The following is a 13,983-nucleotide window of genomic DNA, read 5'->3' as shown; positions in this document are numbered from 1 at the left end:
GGGCTTCAATCTAAAATAGGACTTGGAAGTGGGGTCGATTACATGTGTGTATTGTGTTATTCTCACACCAGTATCCCTAATCTGCTGCACAAAAACAGTTTGGGGATAGTGTTCTATGGGTAGATGCTAATATTAAGGAGTATGTTAAATCCCCAAAGTACAGGCGACAGTTTCATCTGGAAATCTTGAATAACTGCTTATAATATTTATCTTTATAGGCGTCTTAAAAAGCATTTCTAGTGTTCACAGTGTCAAGGCATCCAGCATGATGAAAACACTGAGGTCAAAATGTGACATCTGCACTCAGCTTGTTACAATTTGAAAGCTTTTTTCCCCAAGATTCTAAAATTTGCTGTGGGCAAAATTTTTTTTGGAAGAAAACCTGTAAAGTATGTCTTTGCAATCAAAGTATTATACATTACCTTTGTGGCAAAAGATAAGTAAATAAAAGAAAGTTTAAAGCATTTGAAAAATATCAAAGGGGTAGAGCTCTCAAAATTCAATGTAGTATAACCAGGGTATCCTTTTTCACAGGAAATATAATTGCAGAAAGTATGTTCTGTGCATGAAAGTATATCATACAATATTTAGCACCATTTTATTTTGAAATGATATCAGACTAGCAGAAAAGTTGCAAAAAATGGTATTAAAAAATTGCCTTATTCTTTTTACCCAGTTTTCCCTATTTTACTGTATTTGGTTCAATATCTTTCTTTTCCTTTTTCCTTCCCTCCTTTTCTTTCTCTGTTATGCATGTTTTCCCCCAACCATTTGAGAGTAAGTTCAGATCTGATGCCCTTTTACCCTAAACATTTTAGTGTGTATTTCCTAAGAACAAGGACATTCTCTTATGTAACTATAGTACAATTACCAAAATCAGGACGTTAACAGTATGTAACTCACAAACCCCATTCAAATTCTGCATGTTACCCCAGTAAGAGTATAACAATGTAATAGCGTAACAATACACATTTTTAAATATTTTGGGTCCTCGGGTGCCTGGGTGGCTCAGTCGTTAAGCGTCTGCCTTCAGCTCAGGTCATGATCCCAGAGTCCTGGGATCGAGTCCCGCATCGGGCTTCCTGCTCCATGGAAAGCCTGCTTCCCCCTCTCCCACTCCCCCTGCTTATGTTCCTGCTCCCGCTGTGTCTTTCTCTGTCAAATAAATAAATAAAATCTTTAAAAATAAAAAAATATTTTGGGTCCTAACAAATGTTGAAGGCCACATCCGTTTTCCCCTATAATTACTATTTTTAAAAGCAACAGCAAAAATAACAGAACACACCGTAAAGGTATGAAAAGTCTTCATAAAATCGAGGGAAAAATCTAACGTAAATATGGTTTTCAAATCACAACCGAGTGTTTTCTTCAGTATATTTCTTTTTCAAACGATCAGTGAATGTTTGCAGTTGGTAATAAATATTCAAGCACCTTGCAAATGTCCTACCAACTCTCTTTGCTGATCTGTATATGCCTGTGGGATTAGAATAGGAATGCATAATTTAAATATAAATTGCCTGATTTGCATACACAATTAGTCAAGCTACAGCTTTGATCGTAAGCAAAAATTATTGTCCTGTATTACCACTTAGATAGAATTTTAATTCACCTTGAATATTCAAACTAAATTAGACCCTGGCTGTCTAGTTAGAAGGGCAGTACTTCCCTGGTATGATAGGGTAATAAAGGCATCTTTTCACCTCCTGGTGAAGAAAGAGCTGCAAGCTCTGTGCAGTACTCTTTCTATCCAGATTTTAAATGGCATATCTTAGAGCAACCAACAAAGGCTTAACATATTTTAGTTAATATTTCCAGTCTGGATCTTTCCCTTATATTTTAGTTTATAAAACCTAGCAGACAGTAATTACAGACGGAAGAACTTCAGAAATAATGTGGCTGGCGTGACAGAGGCTAAAAAAGTCATGCCAGCTAATTACTAGTGGAGGGCTTTTGATGATCCTCAAGGCCTGGGCTATAGATGTGTGAAATAAACCATAGACGTTTAAGAAACCATAGGAGTATTTGCATCTCTTACATTTTTAATCTATAGTAAAATATTTTTTTATTAGGAATCTATGTTTTTAATTAAACAGAACATTTAATTAAGGTGCTTTTTAAGTGGGTGAAACAATTAAGTGCAAACACTTGAATGAAACATGTCATAATTAGTTTTAATAGAGTGTTAATTGGTACTAGGTTTGCCAAGTTAATAATTACTGCTTATTAAATTTTCAATTAATCATTGTCATTTTGCTTTGAATAAAGATGAAAATTAGATAAACTAATTTAGGGGGAGGATATTTTCCCTTGTTAATTAGAACAATTAATTTTTTTAAATGGAAATTACTTGTTTTAGTTGTCAATCTCATATTGTACATTAGTCAAATCTTTGCACCCTTTCCACAGCCAAAAATAAAGAGCTAATTTGACACCTTGCAGGTTTGTAGGCAGGCCTGATTGTTTTGGCCTCTGGTATGATTCAATTATGTTTGTCTAGTGCAACAGTTGGTTATGCGAAGCTGTGTATATATTTGATTGAGTAGATGGGCAACAGCTTAAAACTGGGAAATGAGAAAATGATTTTTTAAAGAATCCTATCATTTAGCCTGAAAGGGCGTAAATCCACATGACTCAGGAAATGACTTAGGAAAAAGAAAAGCCAGATCATCTGTTTCATCCTGGATTTTCTTTCCAAGGTCTACGTCGACATAATTGCCATACGAATTACCTTTTACTATTGTGCTGTATGTTTCACCAGCAAAATAATTGTTAGCACTTAGGTATGGATATGTGTAAAATCCATCCCCTTTCTCTTTTCTTCTGAACGCTTTTTAACATGCACTCCCTATGTGCATATTAAACCTGTGGCCTTGTGGCAAACCACCTTAATGTGTCTGAATTATCCAGGCAGGTTTCTGATGGTGACTTTTGTCCTTTAGCTACTTAAGTCTGGTCTCCTAATCATTTCTGGAGGTACTAGTTTGGTAGAAAAGTTGTAGTGATGCTATAGTAGCATAAAAATTATTCCCAGACATGCAAGTTAAAGGGAAAAAAAAAAAAAAGATCTCACCCTTTGTTTTCCAAAATGAATTTCAGAAAGCTGCTGGCTATTTAGACAGCCAGGAGAACTGCCCAATAATTGGGATGGGAGTCACGCCCGTTCTATAGAATTGTGTTTTGTTTTTTTTTTTAAAGATTTTATTTATTTATTTGAGAGAGAGAATGAGATAGAGAGCATGAGAGGGGGGAGGGTCAGAGGAGAAGCAGACTCCCTGCCGAGCAGGGAGCCCGATGCGGGACTCGATCCCGGGACTCCAGGATCATGACCTGAGCTGAAGGCAGTCGCTTAACCAACTGAGCCACCCAGGCGCCCATAGAATTGTGTTTAACAGCAATCAGTATCCAGGGTCCTGCGCTAACAGGGAAATGTTCTCTTGTCCGGTGCGGCCTGCCTGGCACGCAGAGGAAGCGGTCAACGAGGTGAAGCGCCAGGCGATGACCGAGCTGCAGAAGGCCGTGTCGGAGGCCGAGCGGAAAGCCCATGACATGATCACAACCGAACGCGCCAAGATGGAGCGCACGGTGGCGGAGGCCAAGCGGCAGGCGGCGGAGGACGCGCTGGCCGTCATCAATCAGCAGGAGGATTCGAGCGAGGTGAGGGGCTGGCAGGGGCTTCCAAGGCAAGCAGATCATTTCCACTAATGCGAGTGCTCGGGTTTGAGTCCAGGAGGTCACAAATAAAAGCGGGTATTGGATTTTAGACAAACCGATCTTTGGCGGGGTGGGGATCAGAATAATTTGGGGGGAGTTCTAGCACTTGTGGAATCCATCAAGAGCTTGAGCAAATATTGTCTTTATTAAAGACCTATAAGGACGACTCTGCCAAGAAAGGTTTTTAATGTCTTTGGTGGGAAGTGCTCACAACTTCCTAGCACTGTTGAGAGGCTTCGGACTCAGCTGTGTCACACGTGTCTGTCAGCATGTGTGTGTGGTTTCCTTCTAATAGAAGGGGTTCGGTAGAGATGCCCTGTGCAGACATGCTCTCCAAAGAGGTACTGTGGGGCCGGCATCGCAGCCCCTCCCTTCACTATTGGTCCTAAATTCCATTGCGAAGACGGCCTCTGCATCAGCTCAACCTTTCTAAGCGATCCTCTGCACAGTCTCTTTTTTCCACATGATTTGTAATAACCACGATGTTGTCCATCACCTCACCACCAGAGGTGCTTTGTTTGAGTGTATTAAAATACACGCACGTAGCCCAGATGGCTCAAGGATCTGGGAAGTAACTAAAACACGGTACTTAACAGAATGCTTTTTAAAATAGAGCCTGCAAAGTCAGAACAACATGGTAATGCTTCGCATTAATTAATGCGGCCTCACAATCATCCCCCACCCTACAGTAACTCAGATAAAGGACCGTAGTTAGCTAGTCTCACCGAGCTGAACTAGCAAGAGCGTCAACTGATAAATCAATGGTCTACTACGATACATATCTATAATTTGTGAGGGAGAGTAAGAATTTAATTTGTACCAGGCATCTCTGTAGATGAAAGACCCTGCGGGAATCACTCGATGCCCAGAGTTTCTATTTAATGTGTAGCAGATGAATAACAAGGGGACAAAAGGAATTGATTTTCAACATTTGAAAGTTTCTCAGGAAAAGAGGGACAAAGGGAAGTTTACTCTTTAACTGCTGACTTTTCCATTGTCGAATTAAGCTAGACATAAATTCAATTTTATTGGCATCTTGTGGCTAAGATATTTAAGGACCTTATTTTCTGTTTTGTTTTTTTTTAAATTTCCGACAACATCCTTTGGAGAGAATTTGTCCTGCTCCATTTAAGTTAGTAACACCATGAAGCACAGTAGTTGCCTTCACTGAAACATTATCACTTACACAACACTTTAGGGCTGTTACGTATAGTAAGAGTATTCTGTAGGCCACTAAATTCTAAAGATGGATGTTTAGGAAGAAATTGAGAACTAAGTCTTTGTATTTGGGAAATATTTGGGAATTTTTGTATTTGTATTTGGGAAATCTGTATTCCTTCAGTGGCTAAAAGCTTTGTACCTTTATTCCTGACATCTATCCAGAAAAATACATGATCTTGACACTAGTATTTAACATTTATAGACATAAGGGTCTTTATGGTCATTTTTGGATGCAGATCATCTAAAAGGCAACTTAAGCCTGATTTCTTACTTTTCTTCTCTTTAAACTGGAGTACCTCTTTAAAAACTTAGAGTCAGGGTGGGGGGCTTGATCCCTCCATTAATTGAGTTTCTTTTCTTCAAAAGCAATGTAAACATTTTCCTGAGAATAGGAGAGCAAAAGGTGGAAGAGAGATTTCATTGGAACGAAGCTGAGACTCCTCTAGACTTGGACAAAAGTCTGTACACACACATACTATAAAAGTGGTTTGACCAAGGACTTGACAGAAGTGAATCCCCTAGCCCTAAATTAATGTTGCTACTTCTTCTGAGGAATGACGGGGTCTGAGAATAGTCTGAGTGCCTGGTGGAGTAAGGTTAGTCAGCTCTACCTTTTGCCCAAATTTATAGGTAAATACTTTTTTTATTTTCCCCCTTAGGGATTCTTTACTTTTAATTTATGAGTGAGAGCAAAACTTTGACTCCAACACATTATTTTTCTTTAGTCTGCTCTTTCCTCATACTGAGGAATATACGCCTTTTCATAGAAATGACCTGATAAAAGTGACCTGATAAAAGCAGTGATGCTTGCAAGTCACCTCAAGTCTATAAAGCTCCGTGGGCCCCTCCGGGACAGAACCAGAACTTTGGCTCTCTTGGGCTAGGATATAACTCCCTATTCCAGCCTTCACCATGGTTGGCCCCAGGGTGGGCATCTCTTAGGCCAAGACTGCTTGGCCCAGCTGATGTGCAGAGAAGAGAGTTCAGGTACTTCTCAGAACTCTCTTCTGTTTCAGGGGGTTTTCTTGAATTTTAGCTACTCAACCCCAAATAAGACCCATCTAGTATTGTACTGTAGAAATTTGATAAATTGTTCTTTGTTTTCTTAGAAAAATACGTAGGAGGTCTGGCTGCCATAGTAATTGGTTTAAAAAAAATCCCATTAAATATAGCAACCATTGATTTAAAAACTGTACTAAGAAATTAATGGGCATTCCTTTAAAAAAAAAAAAAAAGTCGTGTTTGTGACCTGCCCAGGGCAGTCTGTGATTCAATACGTAGAACTCTAAATTACTCCTCTCCATGTATTCATGTATTCTTTCAATAACAAAGTTTTGAGCTTTTATTCTCTGCCGGGGAGGATGATACCTCTGCTTTCAGGTAGAGTACAGTTCATTAGAGGAGGCACATCACTAAATTATAAGAGTCTTAACAGGTTCAGTGTGAAAGCTTCCGGAACTTGGGTTTCATTTCGTGTGGTACTGAAGGGTAATCAGGAACTGGTCAGCAGCTGCTCCCCTCTCCCTCCACCCCCATTGCTTCATCACTGTTTCCTTGGGCAGGGGGCACGGCAGCGCCTCTGTGCAGGTGGAAGAGAAAAGGTGGAAAAGGAAGCCGTGCCAGGCTTTGAGAACAGGAGGGCTCTGGGGCTGGTGAGTGTTTGGGAAGGCTCACTCAGGCTGCAGTGTGGAGAGAAGCTAGAGGAAACGAAAAGGAGGAACCAATCTGTTTCAGGAGACAGATGGGGATGAAGATGCTTGATGGTGGCACTGGGGGTGGAGGAAATTGTATCTGTTGGCCGGGAACCCATGAGATAAAACGGGCAGCATTTCTTGATGGGTTGGCTGTTAAGGAAGAAAGAAGAGGGCGTCCAGAAGAGGGGTTTGGGATATACACGTCAGGGGATCTTACTTGAACAATCTTCAGAAACTCAACTGGCTTTGATCTGCCCGGGGTATATGTTTTTCCTTTGGGGGAGAGGGTTGATAGAAGAGGTAACCTTCATTTTTTTGTGTGTGCATAAACAACACAAGTTAAAACATTTTAAGAAACTCAAATCAATGACTGAATCCAGCTAGACATATTGCCTCTGTGAATTGGAAAGCGTAAATAGCACAAAGTCTTAAATAGCTTGTGCTGTTCAATGTGAAAATCAGGAGAGTAGTATGTAAAGGCGGAGTACAGGGTGACCATACCTCCCAGTTTGAGTGACACAGTCCTGGTTTACCCCTGTTGTCCCATGTAATTACCAAATGGTCCCTTTTATTCTCAAGTATTCTGGTTTGTATAATGAATTATATGGCCACACCACTTAAAGGCCATGCTCAGGCGATTTGATGGTCATCTTTTGCTAGCAAAGCTCCAGGGCAGGTGCATGGGGGCAAAAGAATCCAAGAGGAGGACCTGAATCCTGGCTCCAGCTCAGTTACTGTTTCAAGCACCCGGGGGCAAATCATTTCACTGCTGTGAGTCTTTATGTCTTCTTAAGGAATGAGGTGTTTTTTGCTACCGTACTCGCAGGAGTGTTTAGAAGTTTTTTGTCTGTTTTTGTTTTTTATTGAAGAATAGTTGACACACAGTGTTTTGAGGATTTTTTTTTATTCCTGCATTTTAATTCAAAGTGTTTTGAGAGCTGTAAATGCAAGGCATCATTATCTGCTCATATTTCCCACAGTCCTGCATCACAAAATACACTAAGCTTTTCTGACTGAAACAAGTCTTTTTCTCCCTTCTCTCCCTTAGTTTGAAGCCATCTGCTATTATAGACATGTACCCATCTCTTACTTAGATCATACATGATCTAATCTGAAACTACAAAAATGCATATGTAGATAATATAAATGCACAAAATAATTATTCTCCCCTTCATAGGGACTTCAAGAAGGAATCTGAGCTTCAGCATCAGAAGACCAGCTCTCTAGACTGAGTTTCTTCTGAGCTGTTTGTGTTAAGGGCTGATGCTCATGAATACCTCATTCTATGATTTCTGAGTTTAGCCTTCCTCTTTCTACCTGTTTTCACACATGTACAATGGACCTACTAATGCCCATTCTGCTTAGGAAAACCAGTGCTTCTGAAAAGTAGGCAGTAAAGAATGGAAAAATTCCAGAAGGAGGAGACAGGAGTTGAAAATCTTGAACTGGGGAGAAGAGCAGTAAGAAGGTGTAGAGTCCGGAATGACTAGGCACAAGTATTATTTGCCCCAGAGGTGGGTTGGGGGGGCTGGTTATCATCTATCCTGGGGCTCTTCTCAGAGGAAAAGGGGATGCTCATGCCAGGACAGGCCAGTCCTGTACACCAGGCTCTCCCTGGCATGCAGAAATCCTCACTTAGCATAGTTGGTGGGGGTGGCAGGAAGTTTGTCTGGCCTGAGGTGAAACTGGCAGACCTGCGGTGAATATTTAACTCTACCAGGCGTAGTAGAAACTGCTTCTTGTATTCTCTGTGCTGTAGCACATTTACTCTTCCTGTGAGTCCAGGTAGTGTAGACGGTGCTCTTGACCTCATTTTGCAGCCGAGGAAAGCTGAGTCTTGGGAGGTTCGGCCTCTGCTCAGGGTCTCAGCAGTAAGTGTGAGCTGGCCCTCAACCCAGACGGGCTGCCTTCTTAACAGCCACATGGCAATAGAGGAATTTTTTTTTCCTGATTGTATATTAGTGTATCTATTTCTTCATTGGACTTCCTTCAGATTATTCCTACCTAGTTCTCTAACTTTTCTTGGTTTTATAGACTAATAATTGTTATTATAGTAGAACAATGCTGGGCTTGGGGCAGACATTTAAGCAGTATGATAATTTCTGGGTGGCTTAGTCAGTTAAGCGTTTACCTTCGGCTCAGGTCATGGTCCGGGGGTCCTGGGATCGACTGGGGCCCCACATCATCCAGCTCCCTGCTTAGCGGGGAGTCTGCTGCTCCCCCTCTTGCTGCCCCTCCCCCTGCTCATGCTCTCCCTCTCTCTCTTTTGTAGTGTATAAAACGTATTGCACCTAGAATACACTGCCAGCATTATAAATCAAAATTTAAAAAAAGGAAATTTACCCAATCTGGCCATCTTAAACTGTTTATTTTTTTCATATTCATATCTGGTTCCCATCCCTATATAGTTTTTTTCCCCAATGAACACTGTCAGAATGGGCCTATTTCCAAAGAACCTGCTACAACTCTTCTTTGAGATCCATAACCAGTTCTAGCTTGGGGATAGAAGCGAATGACTGCAAGTGGGCAGAGAACAAAGAGTAAATAATTATACTATTAAATAGTTTTGAATTTTAAGCCACCAAATTGATATCCGCCTCTCTCCAGATTAAAATGGCCTTTATCTATTATTCCAATATAGGTGCAGAACCACACAGTTTACGTTGAAGTTGGACATTTTTGTTGCATTTAAAGGGAAACACTGATCAAAGCTTTATATTTCCAGAACGTGCTAAGCCCTGACAGTGTGAGCCAGTCACTCTGGGAGGTTCATCTTCTTTACTCCTTCTAGAATTAATGGAACCACCCCCAGTGGACTCTGTGCAGTATGTACCAAACTATAGAAACTCGACCTCAGTAGCTGCTGTAGAATTAGTTACGACACAGTTACAGCCCAGGAGTCTCACATCATGGTTCCTGTTAGGCCCCGTGATCCTGTCAGACCCACTGATCCCAAGAACAGTTTGGAGCTGTCAGAGCATAAACCGTGATTCTATGTTACAATAAGATTTTTTGTGGTTGTTTCATATTAAAAGGCCAGCTGTTTGCATCCACAGATGTTCACAGTATAGTGGATGGAGTGCTGGACCTGGAATGGTCTAGAGTGACTCACCTCTTAGAGCTTTGGTTTTCATTTCTGTAAAACTAGGGTAATGTTTATGTGTCTCAGTTTGTAAGGTTGTTGAGATGAGTAGAAGTATTTTATAACCAAGTCACCTTCCAGGTGAGCAGTGTGTATCAGAGAGAGAAATGGAAAACCAGTTAAGAAGCTATTCTACCAGGAAGGGCAGGGAAGGAACTTGCATAGTAACTGTGAGCTTGGAAAGCTAGGAGGAGAGACCATGGAGGCAGGATTGTGGGGACTGGCACTGAATCAAAGAAAGAGGAGTTTCTAATAAGATGATAAAGTCTTGAACGTGGGTGTTGCCAGTGACTGAAGCAGACCACACCAGAGAGTCAGGTTTAGGGAATACTGACTTGGGTGACGGGAGCATCGTGGTAGATTAGTGGGTGAATGGAGTTCCAGAAAGTAGCTCAGGAAGGAAATAAAAAAGGGCTGGAGAAACAGGTCGGAGTGTCATTTTGTTACAGCTGATAGCTGAAACCATGAGGAGGGCTGATGAGGGAGAGCATAGGAAGGAAAAGATTTTCTTACCTTTATGCCAGCTTCCCCCTCCTGCCAGATATTTATTTTTATTTATTTATTTTTTTAAAGAATCAGGGTTTTTTTTAAGATTTTATTTATTTATTTGTCAGAGAGAGATCCCAAGCAGGGGGACTGGCAGGCAGAGGAAGAAGCAGGCTCCCTGCTGAGCAAGGAGCCCGATGTGGGGCTTGATCCTAGGACCCTGGGATCATGACCTGAGCCGGAGGCAGACGCTTAACGGACTGAGCCACCCAGGCGTCCCCCTCCTGCCAAATATTTAGAGGGAAATGAACAAACAGAAAAAGAGGTTACAGTGTAACAACAGAATTTGAGTATCTCAACACAAAAGTTAGAGGGAATTTCAACAAGGGGAATTCAGAAAAGAGGAATGGGGACATGGTCAGTAATGGCGAAGTTTTTGAAGGTCTGAGGACAGTGAGGGTACAGAAAAAGTGGTCACTGATGAAGCGGAAGGGGAGGTAAGCTGATGTGTTTTCTACGCAGCTGTCAGTGTCTGTCGGGGGAGGCATGGGGCCACGTACCCTGAAACGATTGAGATTGTCTTGTTTTCTTCTGGCCAGTGCCAAGACTGTTACATTCTGCCATTTGATTCAGGACTTCCTGAACATCAGGCACCGTGCTTAGCCCTGACATCATCCTCAACAACCATGCAGTTATATCATTCCCGTGTTGTAGGTACTGTCGCTTGAGGGGTTAAGTACTTCGCCCCATGGTTCTGAGGCCACTAAGTGAAGTAGTTGGAAGTGAAACCCGAGACAGGCTGACTGAAGCCACTCAACATCGGAAGCTCTTTCCATTGCACACCATGATACTTTGTCTTTGGAGCTCCAGCTTTCTGCACCAACCTCTGTCTGCCTTCAGGAGTGAAGCACCCTTCTAACCTTATTCCGGCTAAGACAGGCTCTAAGAAATATCCAAAATGGACAGAGTGTGGCACTTTGGGGGAATGTGTTTGATTTGCAGTCCAAAGGCCTGGGTGAATCAAACCTTGGCTATATAGTTTCATATCTGCGTGACCTGAGGCAAGTCATTTACTGTAAAAGTTATTTATTCTTTGGGCCTCAGTTTCCTAAGCTGCAGAATGTATTTGAAAGTGGATTTCAACTGTGTTGTGCAGGGCCAATGTAAGATGTGATCTTACTGTGAATTTAAGTCCGTGTGTTGTAGAGTTCTTTATATTTTGGGAATTTTAATTGTAATAATTCAGTTTTACTCATTGAGCATCATTTGCATGCAAGAGTTTTTCTGGAGAATTGTAGGTGAGTATAGACCTGGAGAGACTTAAAGTAATCAGGAGAAAATGTTTTGTTTCTTGGAAAAAGAATTGCCAACAGAAAGAACCAGAAAGGATATTACTTTCCAGGTAGGGCTATGAAAGACCATTCTCAGTGTATCTAAAATAGGAAGAAGGAAACAATTTTGTTCTTAGGGATGAAGAGAATGGCTGGTATGAAACAAAGTAGCAACAATCTTTGACACAAAACTTTGGCATTTCGAAGCTTCAGTTCATTATTTCCCTTTCCATCTGTAGTATTAGCACATTTAGCAAAAGGGAGGGTTGTATTCAGCCTCATTTTCTTGGAGTCACAGCCTAACTTTGGTTAATGGCTGACTCCCATTTTTCAGATCAGGGGAAAAATACTCTTTATGCCAGAAAGGGAATAATAATATCACAAATAAGGGAAGACTATAAAGTGCCATGAATTTTGGAAATGAAATTTGCTATGAAATGGTATTCTTGAGCCTTCTACATGTCACGGTAATTCAGTTGCCAGCATCATTCTTTAGAGGACTGAGAGGGAAGCTCAGTTATAGGATGGATGGATGGATGGGTGGATGGATGAATGGATGGATGGATTGATCGGAGAAAGGAAAAAGAAGGAAGAGAAGGAGGGAAGGAAGAAAAATGAAAGAAAGAAACGAACAAACAACTATCAGGAAATACTAGCCTGAATATAAAAAGCATAAATTGAAAAATTAAAATTAGATTAAACCATTGTTGATACACCCCTGGGTATTATACACAGTTTGCACTTTCCACCTTTGTGAACAGCAGAAAGCTTAGAAATTTCAAATGATCCAAATTAGGGTACTCACGAGACTCTACACATTCCGCTGTCCCCAGAAGTGTGATGGTTGAGTGGCCGAGTGCCCCCGGTGAGGCATCATTCTTGCAAGTATGGATGAGCCAACAGGAAATTCAGTAGAGCCACCCAGAGAAATGTATTAATAGAAATTCCTTTGTCTGTTTTCTAATGAGCTTTTAAAAAGGAATATGCACTTCGGAGTTTTTTTTTTTTTATAAATGGAACTCTTGCGCTGAAGTTCCCCACACATTCATTGCCATGCCGTGTTAAGAGCAATAAAAATATGTAGCTTTTTCCCCCCCACTAGCTCATTTGAATTGCTCTTTGTTGTACTTTCCTACAGCTGAAGGTTGTTTTTGTCCCCCGGGGGTGGGTGGTAAATGAATGGAATCGAACAACCTCGGAATGGGGCTAGAGGTGAAACTAGCCAGAGCTCTTGAATCCTGGGTCAGAACCCAGTGATGCTAGGCAAGAAAGCTCAGTTCCCAGCAGCTTCATGATCCAAAACATCTGTTTCTGTATTTGGCATCATTCCACTTTTTTATTTATAAAATTGTTCCCATCTTTGAAAACACTTTTAAAAAATAAAGAAGTTCCCATTCTGTCCCTTCTTTCCACTCCCCAGCACATGCATTTGTAATTACCTGGTTTAGTCTGTGTGTTTAATCAGCTTAAATTGAGAAGGTTGCCTACATCTGATTTCAATCTGAAGTGCTGGGCAGTTACCACCCTTGTGTCTGCCAAACTGAGCCTCTGCCAGAAAAAGGATAAGACTCACACCAGGCTATTTCCTAAAGAAGCCACTTGACTCAGATTAGATGTTTAATTTCCTTAAAATATTGTTTTCGATCCAGGTCTCTGTTCTCTAATTGGGATTTTCTGATATAATTTAGGAATTTTGCTTATTTGTTGAGTTTCTTCCAGGATCCAGCTGGCATTATTCTAAATGCCAAACCTCAAGGAAGTAAACTTCACTGTGGGCGCTGAGCATCATACTTCACTCCTCTGAAGGATGGGCCAGGCTCATGTTGTTCATGGCTTTGTTAGGACCATTACACACACAATGTGATTGCATTAATTTTGACAGAGAAGGGCTTCTAAGTTATGGTAGAAACCTCTGATCCAGAGGTACACATCTCTCGAAATATTTTCCTGGATAAATTAAATCGAAGTAGGAGAAAAATTACTTTGCTTTAATCCCATTTTTATTTATGACATTAACATACAAACCAAGTCTCTAAATCTCCTCAACTATGTTCACTTAAAACCCCTCCCACTGACCATAGTTTGAGTTCTTAAATTCCCCCCGCCCCTTCACTGGGCCATAATTAATGAATGGTAAAGAAATAAGAATGTATAGCTGAGTTCTACGTTTTAAACCAGAGTTCTGGAGTTTAGAGGCTCCCAGCACTTTAAAAGCCTATAGGAGCCCCTTTATTTGTTCGCAAAATGAGATTGACTGCTAATCTCAGATCTGTACCTCTGAAACAAATAATGCAATATATGTTAAGAAAAAAAAAAGAAGAAGAAGAAGGTAGCGGGAGGGGAAGAATGAAGCGGGGGAAATCGGAGGGGTAGACGAACCATGAGAGACGATGGACTC

At 41.1% G+C, this 13,983-nt stretch overlaps 1 protein-coding gene across 1 annotated transcript in view; it reads left to right on the top strand.

Moving 5' to 3' along the window:
* Positions 1-13,983, top strand: part of RUNX1T1 (RUNX1 partner transcriptional co-repressor 1) — a 218,024-nt gene that overhangs the window by 112,167 nt on the left and 91,874 nt on the right. The window contains 1 exon segment of the mRNA XM_081817130.1: positions 3,464-3,654. Within this exon segment, the coding sequence (XP_081673256.1) occupies positions 3,464-3,654 (191 nt within the window).

This window comes from Leptonychotes weddellii, chromosome 4, assembly GCF_054177405.1.
Source record: "Leptonychotes weddellii isolate Sample4059 chromosome 4, ASM5417740v2, whole genome shotgun sequence".
In the NCBI taxonomy this organism is placed as follows: Eukaryota; Metazoa; Chordata; class Mammalia; order Carnivora; family Phocidae; genus Leptonychotes; species Leptonychotes weddellii.
Note: the sequence above shows the minus strand (reverse complement) of the source record. Positions and strands in the feature narration are given on the sequence as shown.